Here is a 13292-nt window from a genome sequence, read left to right as displayed (position 1 = left end):
AGCCAATTGTAATATTCCAAGGTCCCTCTTTGTGGCACCTGACCACACATCTGAACAGTAGTCCAGGTGCGACAAAACTAGGGCCTGTAGGACCTGCCTTGTTGATCGTGTTGCTAAGAAGGCAGAGCAGCGCTTTATTATGGACAGACTTCTTCCCATCTTAGCTAATGTTGTATCAACATGTTTTGACCATGACAGTTAACATTATTCCACATCTGTTGTTTTTATAAAAATAGATTTCATTAAATAGTTTTTAACTCCAGTCACGAACTCAGATACCTCCTGCGCCTCGACCTGTTGTTTCGGCCTGTTGTTTCCGAAGTTTTATTAGGTTTATTTTTATTTTGTTCATAAGTACACCAGCGGATCCCATAAGTACACCTGCTACCAACTAGCCAGCTAGCTAGCTAGCTAGATTGCAATGGAGCCCGCTTTGCCTGGATACCTAACAACTGTTTCGAGCGCTGTAGAAGCTGTGTTTATTACTCTCTGATCCAGGACAATATTGACAATCTGGAGTTCAAATGTGGCAATTGTTGGCTTGCGGAGGATTACAGGAATAAGGTGGCTATCCTTAGCAAGCACATTTCAATTCTGTGCGAACTAATGGGGAAAACGTAAATTGGAACTTTCTGGTTCTCAACTCCTGTGGCTGGACGCCGCTCGTGTCTGATGGGTGTATCCCCACCTTGTCATCTGTCCCTATCCGAATGGCCTGTGCTACCTGGAACGTGCCTGCCGAGGAAGTCGTCTCCATCTGCTTTTCCTCCTCCATCTTGTAGTGGAGTAGACGGAGAACAGCAAGAGAATTATCCCAGTCAGTGCTGGTCCCATGTCACAAGTCGTGTTTGACACAAGGAATAGCTTCGCCGCACTGGTACCTGATCTTCCTGCGCCTTCATCGCTGGGATTGCCTGTGTCTGCGATGACTGTGCAATTACGCTTACTCCAGCAGTGGCTTCGTCGTTGAGTTCGGCTCCTTTCCCTCTCTCAAGATCTGACGGGGCACTGCCTGCTGTGGGAGGTCTGGACCATCGCCGAGAGCAGCGGGCATATGCTATGCTGCTCCTCGGGGGCCTGTGAAAGATTCAACGAATTGTGTGAGGTGTAGGAATGGGCAGATTTCTCCATCCCCTTCTCCGGCCATTGTATTGGGCAGATCAGTGGTGAGAAATGTCTCAGTCCCTGGAGCAAAAACCTTGTGCTATCCAGGATCACGAGTACATGAAATCAATAAGCTGCTCACAAACATTTTAATTGAGCATCAGGAAATGTAGTCTAGCATAGTTCATATGGGATTCAATTACATTATGAAAGGCAGCTCAGAACAGCTGAAGATGGATTTGAAAGAACTGATTGAGTCTCTGCTTGACACCAACAAACACCCTCCATTTTTACATTTGAGTCATTTAGCAGACGCTCTTATCCAGAGCGACTTACAGTAGTGAATGCATACATTGCATACATTTCATTATTATTTTTTTTGTACTGGCCCCCCGTGGGAATCGAACCCACAACCCTGGCGTTGCACACACCATCCTCGCGTTGCAAACACCATGCTCTACCAACTGAGCCACAGGGAAGACCATGGCTACAGACTATTGCAGGTCTGGGGTTGTAACATTTAATTACAATTAATTACAATTTTGATACCTTTTGGAAACAAAGCTCATTTTATAAGGAGGTTGAGATCCACCCAAATCATGTTGAGGATGGGATCAACTAATTTATGTCCCCCTAACTGTATGCAGTAATCTTGTGCCTATGAACCAAAGTTATACTATTAGCCCTGTGGCGGTGTGCTCTAGTAGGAAGTCCACTGTGTGCAGCTCACCCTGCATGAATATAAATAACATGAGCATGTCTACTTCTGCTAAGCTTCCCAGTAAAGCAATGACAACAATCAAGCATCCCTGAAAAGTGTTAAAAATAGCCCACGTTAACATATGTAGCTTAAGAAACAAGGTTCATGAAATCAATAATTTGCTCGTTACAGATGACATTCATATTATGACAATCTCTGAAACTCACTTAGATAATATATTTGATGATTCAGTGGTAGCAATACATGGTTATAAGATTTACAGAAAATACAGAAATGCTAAAGGTGGTGTGGCTGTTTATATTTAGAACCACATTCCTGTAAAGCTTAGAGAGGATCTCATGATCTTCCCTGTGGCTCAGTTGGTAGAGCATGGTGTTTGCAATGCCAGCATGGTGTGTGCAACGCCAGTACAAAAACAAAAAAAAGAATGAAATGAAATGTATGCATTCACTAATGTAATTCGCTCTGGATAAGAGCGTCTGCTAAATGACTCAAATGTAAATGTAATGATAAATACTGTTGAAGTAATATGACTACAGGGTCATCTGCCTCACCTAAAGCCCATTCTGGTGAGAAGCTGCTTTAGACCACCAAGTGCTTACAGTCAGTATCTGGATAACATGTGTGAAATGCTTGATAATGTGTGTGATATAAAGAAAGAGGTATATTTTCTGGGTGATTTAAATATTGCCTGGCTTTCATCAAGCTGCCAACTCAAGAAAAAGCCTCATGGTTCATATATACATTTATTGAACATTGTTTCTTAGGCTACATATGATAATGTGGGCTATTTTTAGCACTTTTCTGGGATGCTTCATTGTTTTTATTGCTTTACTAGGAAGCTTAGCAGAAGTAAACATGCTCATGTTATTTATGTTTGAGTTGATAGTGCAGGCTCAGCTGCACACAGTGGACTTCCTACTAGGACACACCGCCTCAGTGCTAACAGTATAACTCTGGTTCATAGGCAAATGATTACTGCATACAATAGCTGTAGGATCAACAGAGGCATTCAGGGCAGTTAGAGGTACATAAATTTGGTTATTTTCATTGTGTCTGCCAATGCCCCTGGGATAATGTACATTTGCTGCAGTATTATGACACCTCAGCGACACAATGGTAGGGATTAACTGAGTTGGGCTTGGGTCATTAATAAGTCATTGTCTTAACACAGAGTTGAAATGCATGGACAGAGTCCAGGAGCCAAGATAATTCAGATGGACCATTATTCCTATAGAGCATCTTCTGTTTCCAGAAGGTTTCAACGTTATCTATAAAAGTGATTCCAACAGAGCTACTGTAATCTTTTAGCCAGGTGTGTAATGCCGGTAGCCTGAATCTTTCACACCCGCGGCCCAACAATGGTACCAGACCTGAAATAATTGGCCGCTTTTTGGATTCTTTCAGTGCTAGAATCAGCTCTTTAAAATACATTTTTAGAAGTACCGAGCTAGCCCTCCTAATGTCGTTTGACCCCACATGGACGACGACAGCGTCAGCTCCCTGCAGCTGTCATAGAATAGTCAGAAGCAGCCTTTTAATGTCCTGTACTCGTGCTCCAGGATATCACAAGGTTTTTGCCCCGGGAACCAATGATGTCTCATCATTGAGCAGCTCATTATAGACTCTTGCGAGAGAAAAAAGGGGCGAATTTGTGAAAACTCCATTGACGAAAAACCCAGATTGTCAACCCAACCCCTTTAATAATAAATGGTACTTGCCCTTTTTTCATACAGCAACACCGCACTCCCACATAGAACGGTTACGCAGTACAGCAGTCATCTAGCAACCATCGGTGCATTGTGCCTGCATTAATAATGCTGATGATAGTGATGCACACAGAGGGAGAAGCCTTCTGAGCATGTGCGTCAGACAGACACTCTGGTATCGGCAGAGAGCACAGGAATCAAACCTTATTGGTCAGGTCTGAAACCCTGGGTTCAGAGGAAGGAAATAATGGCGGAGTAGGCAAAAGTTATGTCACGTCAGTCCAAACTTTGTTTGTTGTGTATCACTACACCTTTTATTCACAGGAAGTTGGTGGCACCTTAAATTCGGGAGAAGAGGGTTGTGCTAATGACTGGAGCGGAATAAGTGGAATAGTATCAAATACATTAAACACATGTTTTCCAGGTGTTTGATGCCATTCCATTTGCTCCGTTCTGGACATTATTATGAGCCGTTCTCCCCTCAGCAGGCTCCTGTGCTTTTATTATAGATAATTGTTGGCTGATAGTTCAATAACTTATTATCATTACAGAAGGTATGGTCTTTGCTTTGGTACCTGATACCTGATGTATTTTAATGAATAAGTACAAATCTGTAAGAATTCTAAAGCATTGATTAAAATCCATATTAAAGGCATCCTGATGTATAGTGTAATGAAACTACAATGTTTCACCCTCATCACGATGTTCCTTCCTCAAGAATATTGAAAGTGTGTGTATATATATATAGTTGAAGTCGGACGTTTACCTACACCTTAGCCAAATGTATTTAAACCCAGTTTTTTACAATTCCGAACATTTAATCTGAGAACAATTCCCTGTCTTAGGTCAGTTAGGATCATCACTTTATTTTAAGAACATGAAATGTCAGAATAATAGTAGAGAGAATGATTTATTTCAGCTTTTATTTCTTTCATCACATTCCCAGTGGGTCAGAAGTTTATATACACTCAATTAGTATTTGGTAGCATTGCCTTTAAATTGTTTAACTTGGGTCAAACGTTTTGGGCAGCCTTTCACAAGCTTCCCACAACAAGTTGGATGAATTTTGGCCCATTCTTTCTGACAGAGCTGGTGTAACTGAGTCAGGTTTCTAGGCCTCCTTGCTTGCACACGCTTTTTCAGTTCTGCCCACAAATGTTCTATAGGATTGAGGTCAGGGCTTTGTGATGGCCACTCCAATACCTTGACTTTGTTGTCCTTAAGCCATTTTGCTACAACTTTGGAAGTATGCTTGGGGTCATTGTCCATTTGGAAGACTCATTTGCGACCAAGCTTTAACTTCCTGTCTGATGTCTTGCGATGTTGCTTCAATATATCCACATAATTTTCCTTCCTCATGTTGCCATCTATTTTGTGAATTACACCAGACCCTCCTGCAGCAAAGCACCCCCACAACATGATGCTGCCACCCCCGTGCTTCACAGTTGGGATGGTGTTCTTCCCCATTTTTCCTCCAAACGTAATGATGGTCATTATGGCCAACAGTTCTATTTTGGTTTTATCAGACCAGAGGACATTTCTCCAAAAAGTATGATCTTTGTCCCCATGTGCAGTTGCAAACCCTAGTCTGGCTTTTTTAATGGCGATTTTGGAGCAGTGGCTTCTTCCTTGCTGGGTGGCCTTTCAGGTTATGTCGATATAGGACTCGTTTTTACTGTGGATATAGATACTTTTGTACCTGTTTCCTCCAGCATCTTCACAATGTCCTTTGCTGTTGTTCTGGAATTGATTTGCACTTTTCACACCAAAGTACATTCATCTCTAGGAGACAGAACGAGTCTCCTTCCTGAGCGATATGACGGCTGCGTGGTCCCATGGTGTTTATACTTGCGTACTATTGTTTGTACAGATGAATGTGGTACCTTCAGGCGTTTGGAAATTGCTCCCAAGGATGAACCAGACTTGTGGAGGTCTACATTTTTTTCTGAGGTCTTTGCTGATTTCTTTTTATTTTCCCATGATGTCAAGTAAAGATGCACTGAGTTTGAAGGTAGGCCTTGAAATACATCCACAGGTACACCTCCAATTGATTCAAATGATGTCAATTAGCCTATCAGAAGCTTCTAAAGGCATTACATAATTTTGGGAATTTTCCAATCAAAGGCACAGTCAACTTAGTGTATGTAAACTTCTGACCCACTGGAATTGTGATACAGTGAATTATAAGTGGTCCCGTGTGGCTCAGTTGGTAGAACATGGTGTTTGCAACGCCAGGGTTGTGGGTTTGATTCCCACGGGGGACCAGTACGGGGGGGAAATGTATGAAATGTATGCATTCACTACTGTAAGTCGCTCTGGATAAGAGCGTCTGCTAAATGACTAAAATGTAAAAATGAAATAATCTGTCTGTAAACAATTGTTAGAAGAATTACTTGTAGATGTCCTAACTGACTTGCCAAAACTATAGTTTGTTAACAAGAAATTTGTGGAGTGGTTGAAAAATGATTTTTAATGACTCCAACCTAAGTGTATGTAAACCTCCGACTTCAACTGTGTGTGTGTGTGTGTGTGTGTGTGTGTGTGTGTGTGTGTGTGTGTGTGTGTGTGTGTGTGTGTGTGTGTGTGTGTGTGTGTGTACTCATCCTTTGATAGTTCCGTGCTCAGCAGCATGATTCATCAGAATCCAGATTCTTCTATCTGGAGATGTGCGTCATCACTACAAGCACACTCATTCAGACACAGAAAGGTCCCCATAAATACACAAACAAATAAACCACGATGCATACTCACCAAACATTTACACACATAATTTCTCTCCCTTATGCACACAAACACACACTGATGCACTCGCACACGGTGGAGAGCAGGTAACGTTTAATGAGCCTGCTTTGAAGTTTCCCTGTTCGCACTTTCATCAAGGGAATACACACAAACACACACCACAAGACAAGAGGCTGTGCTTCTAATCTTCCACAAATGTACAGCCCCTCCACTGTGGGATTAACAAGTAACCTGCCTGCGTTCAACATAAAAGCCCCTCTTACACGACACACTCATATATTCACACACACACACACACACACACACACACGCACACACACACACTCTCTCTTTCTCCCTCCCTCCCTCACACACACACACACACAGCTCCCTCACTTGTTATCCAAAGCCAGTTCTGTAGTGTGTATGCTTTTCTGTACGCTCTCATTGACTACGAGTACTCGAGTACTCGAACGGACGTTAAAACTAGATCTTTAACCAGAGATCCCTTTTTTTGTATACTGTAAAACTGTTTAGTGGAATGTGATTTGTTGCTGCTTGAACGGGTAAGTTACATTTTGTCCACAAAATAAAAATAAATGTTGTCTTGAAGACATTGTTAATTTGCTTTTACTCTAGGTTTCCATTTGTACATGTGCATTTGCAGGGCACAACAAAAAATAAACCAATCCAAGCACTAAACAGTTGTTCTCCCTAAATTCCCTTTCCCGTCTGTGTCTTACTCACTCCATCGCGTTCCAACCGCTCCCTCTACACACACGCGTGTGCTGAGTGTGCACACAAGCTCCCATTTGGCCTACAGAAATAAATGCCAATAAAATGTACCTGATGGGATACTACACAAGCTACATTCCTTGACAATGATGTCAGTTTTATCACATTCAAAATGTATTGGTTGATTGAAGTAGGGAAATACAGTATGTGTTCTAACAACGATCTGCAGTTTGGAAATAATTAAGTCCCGTCTATTTTCCTCTTAGGCTACTTTGCGAACTGCTAGTGTCATTTAGAATTGGTTAGCCTTGGCCAGGGATGGGCAACTGGTGGCCCCTTTGTAGGCCTGCAGACCAATTTAAAACATAAAAATATATTTATTTATTTTAATTGGGGGGTGGACTCAGTCGGGGTCTCAACTTACTGTTGAGAGTTAGAATAATAGAATACACAAGGTGCAATTTCGAAGTTTGGTTGTGCATCAGCAGTCACTCAATTATCCAATGTCAGCAAAAAAATCTTTAGATTGGTAAATTAGTCTAGCGGCCAGCTATTGAAACTTTTAGTAAGCATGGTCAATTTATTGACCGGGGTGGGGCTCATTGATCATCAGTTATCATATTAAAAACTGCAAACATTTGCCTCCACCTTTTGAATAAATCTGTAAAATTGCAGGAAATTATCTGTAAAACTGCTAATTTTTCTCTACGCCCCATGACAAAATGAGCAGAATTGCATGAAATGAGTTATAAAACTGCTAAATCTTCTCTCAGACCCATGGAAAAATGTGTAGAATTGCACAAATGTGCTTTAAAATGACAATATTTTCTCTATGCCCAATGGCAAAATTTGCATAATTGCAGGAAATTCACTTTAAAAATATATTTTTTGTCTTCGCTGTCACGACGGGCCACTAAAATGTTTTGGCACTGTGGCCCCTCGTAATAAGGCCTCCACCTCCATCAGAGTTGCCCATCTCTAGCCTAGGCTATAACCCCCTAAATATAAACAGGTTCCACGCTGAAAAAATGCAAAAACATTGGTTTGATAAAGGCAAAGAGCGTATTTTCATGAGAATCATTAAGCCTAGGCCTCCCGAGCTGCGTGATTGGGAGTCCCGTAGGGCAGCCCACAATTGGCCCAGCATCGTCCAGGTTTGTCCGGGGTAGGCCGTTATTGTGAATAAGAATTTGTTCCTAACTGACTTGCCTAGTTAAATAAATGATAAATAAAAAAAATAGACCTTCTCACCAAACTGATGTTGTGGCTGTAATACATCACCATGCAGTGTTTAATGTGGAATTGTTAATCCATTTGGAAAATTCAAAAGAACAGGCAGAATAAACTAAGTCAATATTTTTTATTTAGTTTATTCTGTATATCGAAAAGAATACCCCCCCAAAAAAGTTAGCTTGCCAAATTGAGCCCTGTTTCAAATTATCACTGTTCCAGACACGAAATGCGCATCACTTCGCACTGGCAACTTTATACATTTAGAAAAATATTCTGTTATATTTTATTCTGTTACATTACATTATGTTTTTTACTATAACATAGTTGTGTCTTAACTGTGATAAGGGCTCTGGAAATAAGAGTATCCTGTCTGCTAAATTAACAAATCAAGGCTGTCATTGCACAGCCATAGGCTTCTACAAGCAAGCCCCACTGCTGAGGTTACTGCTGAGGTTACTGCCTTTTTGAAGATTGTGTTCTATGATATAGTATAACCAGTTGATATTACGGTTTCAATAAATTTATCTTAAATGGCACTTGTTTTTTTATTGACTGAATATATATATATGGGACAATTTAGCAATTAGAATTTGTTATCTGTAATGGTTATGATAAATTAGGCATTGCTGTGCACTGTTGGCATATAGATAAATGCGAGATAAAAAAATTCCAGAGCAAACCTTGTGTTAAAAAAAATTATAATGCGAGTACTCAAATTGTCCCTATGCCCCCGCCCTGTTCTTCATTTACAATTGGTGATTACATAATTATGCATTGTTCGCTTCCCCGCGTTCATCAACTCACCTATTCTCCCCCATAAAGTCCAGGACCCAGTTGCACAGGGCGGGGTTCAGACCCAGGGCTCCGAGCTTAAAGCTTGGAGGGTACTATGGTGTTGAATGCTGAGCTATAGTCAATGAACAGCATTCTTACGTAGGTATTCCTCTTGTCCAGATGGGATAGGGCAGTGTGCTTTGCAATGACTATTATTATTATGACTATGATTTCTTTCCTGGGCTGTTTGTAAATACCCTGGTAGGTTGACTGATAACCTGAACCAGGTGACAGGCACTGGTTACAGCCCAACACGGGCCAGCCCATACCAAGCCCACACCAGCCCAACACAGGATAGCGTACACCAACCCATCACAGGATAGCCCACACCAGCCCAAGATGGGCCAGCCTACACCAAGCCCAATGCGGGTTAGCCCACACCAAGCTCACACCAGCCCGACACGGGTTAGCCTAGAATAGCCAGACACAGGCTAGCCCATATCAGCCCTACACAAGCCAGCCCACACCAAGCCCAACAGGCGTTAGCCCACACCAAGCCCAGCACAGGATAGCCCACACCAAGCCCAGCTAGAGGTGGGCGCTCATTCTAATATTTGGGGTCGTGGTTTGCACACAGTTCTTCTTGTGCAACCGTTACTGAGAATGTTGTTCCAGTTTTAGTATTTTGTGATCCCCATTTGTTTAAATTTTGAAAAACGCAACAGTTTCTCTTGTAAAAATATATGTATGATAGTAACAACTTCCCTAAATACCACTCTTTCTCTCTCTCTCTCTGTGTGTGTGTGTGTGTGTGTGTGTGCGTGCGTGTGTGTGCGTGTGTGTGTGTGTGTGTGTGTGTGTGTGTGTGTGTGTGTGTGTGTGTGTGTGTGTGTGTGTGTGTGTGTGCTCTGGCATTACATGATTTCACTCTGGAATATCTGAATGGATTAGGTTCCTTGGTTACTGGACCAAATTCACACTGTCATAACTGTAGTGTGTGTGTGTGTGTGTGTGTGTGTGTGTGTGTGTGTGTGGGGGGGGGGGCTTAGTATCACATGTGGTCTGTGCTCTGGCATTACATGATTTCACTCTGGAATATCTGAATGGATTAGGTTCCTTGGTTACTGGACCAAATTCACACCGTCATAACTGTATTGTGTTATACTGTTGTGTGTGTGTGTGTGTGTGTGTGTGTGTGTGTGTGTGTGTGTGTGTGTGTGTGTGTGTGTGTGTGTGTGTGTGTGTGTGTGTGTGGGGGGGAGAGCACAGATATATAAATATGTGTATTGTAAGAGTGTGTGTTGTGTGTGTTGTTAGGTGAACCAAGAGAATGTGGTGAAGGTGGGCCACAGGCAGGTGGTCAACATGATCCGTCATGCAGGGAACAGCCTCATCATCAAAGTGGTAACGGTCAGCAGGAATATGGACCCTGAGGATACCGCACGTAAAAAAGGTACTACACCCCTACACCACTTCATGTTATGGTAGAAAAAGGTACGCACCACCTCAGTAGCAGCACAATGCTGTCCCAACAACCATCGCTCATGCAAAATGTATTTTGGGTGTTGAAATGTGCCAATAAAGGCCAAATTCCAAATGTATTTTTCTCTCGGCCTCTCTCTCTTCCTCTTAGCCCCCCCACCGCCAAAGAGAGCCCCCACCACCGCCCTGTCTATGCGCTCCAAGTCTATGACCTCTGAACTGGAAGAACTAGGTAAGGGGCAATCTGATAGGCTCTCACAAAGGAGTCACTGAGACGAGACTCTCTAACCACGCCCTCTTTTCGATCTTTCCCTTCTGTCCCAATTGGTTTGTTATTTATCTCCCATTAGTGGAAATCAGTAAAGGTAAGGAGTGGAGCTGAACATACACTATGTTGCATACTGGTGTGGGAAGTGCATCTAATATTCAACATATTCAACATGCTGATTCATTGACGTTTTATTCATCTTTTGAACCTGTGAAGCTAAGCTGTAGTGTCAAGCCCATCGGTTCAAACCAAAACATGCCGTTAATTATGTTAACCATGTATTATTTTAGATTGTAATATTTTTGCTATTATTTATCACTGGGATTTCTCAGTGATTTTCTGCATCATTTCATGAGAAGCGGTCGTTTGTGAAAATACCTCCACAGATTTGTTTTGTGTAACTACCATGGGAACGAGAAGCTGGCATGTTGTAAAGATGGCATTAGAGTTGCATTAGTGTCTTTGAGTGGAAGCGAGATGGGGCCGACAGAGATGGTCGCCTCGCTTCGCGTTCTTAGGAAACGATGCAGTATTTTGTTTTTTAGGTGTTATTTCTTACATTGTTACCCTAGGAAATCTTAAGTATTTATATGTACATATTATTATTCATCCCTTTACACTTGTGTGTATGAGGTAGTTGTGAAATTGTTAGATTACTTGTTAGATATTACTGCACTGTCGGAACTAGAAGCACAAGCATTTCGCTACACTCGCATTAACATCTGCTAACCATGTGTATGTGACCAATACAATTTGATTTGAGTAAGAAACACAGACACGGTTGTGAATGTGTGTCTGTGTGTGAGAGCGTGCATCTGCTTCTGTGATTATGCTTCTCCGTTTGTGAGTGTGTGTATGCACATGTGAATGGGTGTATGTGTGTTGGGCCAAGATCTCATTTGAGGGCCCGTGTGTGCAATGGGAGCGCAGTGTGGTGGTAATGTGTTCTGACAGAGGGAACAGTCAGCGCTTCTGAGAAGGGTTGCTCTAGACCACCGGTGAGAGGAGGAGGAACTGGTGGGTAGCTAGGGACGCACGCTACGCTATAGCACCACCATTCTATCTCAGGTAGGGGAAGGAGAGATGAAGAGAGATCAAATACAAGGAATAGGGAGAAAGAGAGAAACAGAGAGAGAAAATGGGAGGGAACCAGGGAGAGAGAAAAGAGAGAGAAGACTGGGAGGAAAGACAGGGAATAGGGAGAGGAAGTGAGAGAAACAGAGAGAGGGTGAATGGGGATGAAACTTGTGGTGTTAATTTTGGCTTCTATTTTCAATGTATTTTTAGTCTTAGTCACATTTTAGTAATTTCATCCTTTGATAGTTTTAGTTAAATTTGGGACAATTTGTGTGTAGTTTTAGTCATAGCCATTTTAGTCACATAATAGTCAGTGCATTTTTTTTCTATTAAAGCTGCAATATGTAATTTCTTCGGTTACCTGACCAAATTCACATAGAAATGTGAGTTATAGATTGTTCAGTCGCTTTGAAAGCAAGTTTAAGAAGCAGTAGATATGTTCTATGTTGGCTATTTCTATGCTTCCCGTTCTTAAGTTTAGTTTTTGCATATTTTACTTAAAGTTTTGTACACCAGCTTCAAACAGTAGAAAATACAATATTTTTGGTTATGGAAAAGATATTTCACAGCGTTTTAGATGATACAATGATTCTCTACACTATGCTTGTTTTTGCAACCAGGAAATGGCATACAGTGGTTACTCCTTTAAAAGTTGCGTCATACTGCAGGAGACCTTGTGGGCTGCTGCAGCATTCTGTGGCACATTATCTAATTGTCACCCATTGTTTCTGTGCAAGTTATTGCTAGTTTGACCACCAGAGGGCATCTTTGATAAGCATTTGATAGTCTTCCATATTGACATTACCAGAGAATTTAAAAACTTTTTTTGTAATAACAACATAGTATATGGGATTGATTTTAAGAAATTTGGCTTAATTAATTTGATTAATATTATGGTGTTTTATTCCGAGAAAAACGAAACCCTCTAGGTTTCCATTAGGATGAAATGGCAAATATGGCACTGTAAAACGTGACGGTCGGGAGTAGGCTACAGCATAACTATTCTAAATTGTTTGCCTTCATTAGACAACTTTGTTCCAATATTTCTGTAAATCAGTGATATTTATTCCCATAGTAATTCGTTACGGATTCATAACTAAATTAACATCTGTATTTTGAAAAAGTATTTTTTTTCATTATTTTGTTAACCTGTCTGGGCCAGTGGGACGCTTGCGTCCCACCCTAATCAACAGCCAGTGGAATCGCGTCGCGCGAAATGCAAAACCTCATAAATGCTATAACTTCAATTTCTCAAACATATGACTATTTTACACCGTTTTATAGATACACCTCTCCTGAATCGAACCACGTTGTCCGATTTCAAAAAGGCTTTACAGCAAAAGCAAGACATTAGATTATGTTAGGAGAGAACCCAGCCAGAAATAATCACACAGCCATTTTCAAAGCAACTAGCATGCATCACAAATACCCAAAACACAGCTAAATGCAGCACTAACATTTGACAATC

General features: G+C 41.5%; 1 protein-coding gene across 1 annotated transcript in view; it reads left to right on the top strand.

Moving 5' to 3' along the window:
* The window catches only part of LOC106587060 (SH3 and multiple ankyrin repeat domains protein 2), a 189437-nt gene that overhangs the window by 122511 nt on the left and 53634 nt on the right, over positions 1-13292 (top strand). Inside the window, exons 15-16 of the mRNA XM_082969923.1 lie at positions 10315-10450; positions 10631-10711. Of these exons, the coding sequence (XP_082826049.1) occupies positions 10315-10450; positions 10631-10711 (217 nt within the window). The remainder of the gene's footprint in view (positions 1-10314; positions 10451-10630; positions 10712-13292) is intronic.

This window comes from Salmo salar, chromosome 26 (genome assembly GCF_965601325.2).
Source record: "Salmo salar chromosome 26, fSalSal1, whole genome shotgun sequence".
Classification (NCBI taxonomy): Eukaryota; Metazoa; Chordata; class Actinopteri; order Salmoniformes; family Salmonidae; genus Salmo; species Salmo salar.
The sequence above is the reverse complement of the archived record's forward strand: the minus strand, read 5'-3'. Positions and strand labels throughout refer to the sequence as shown.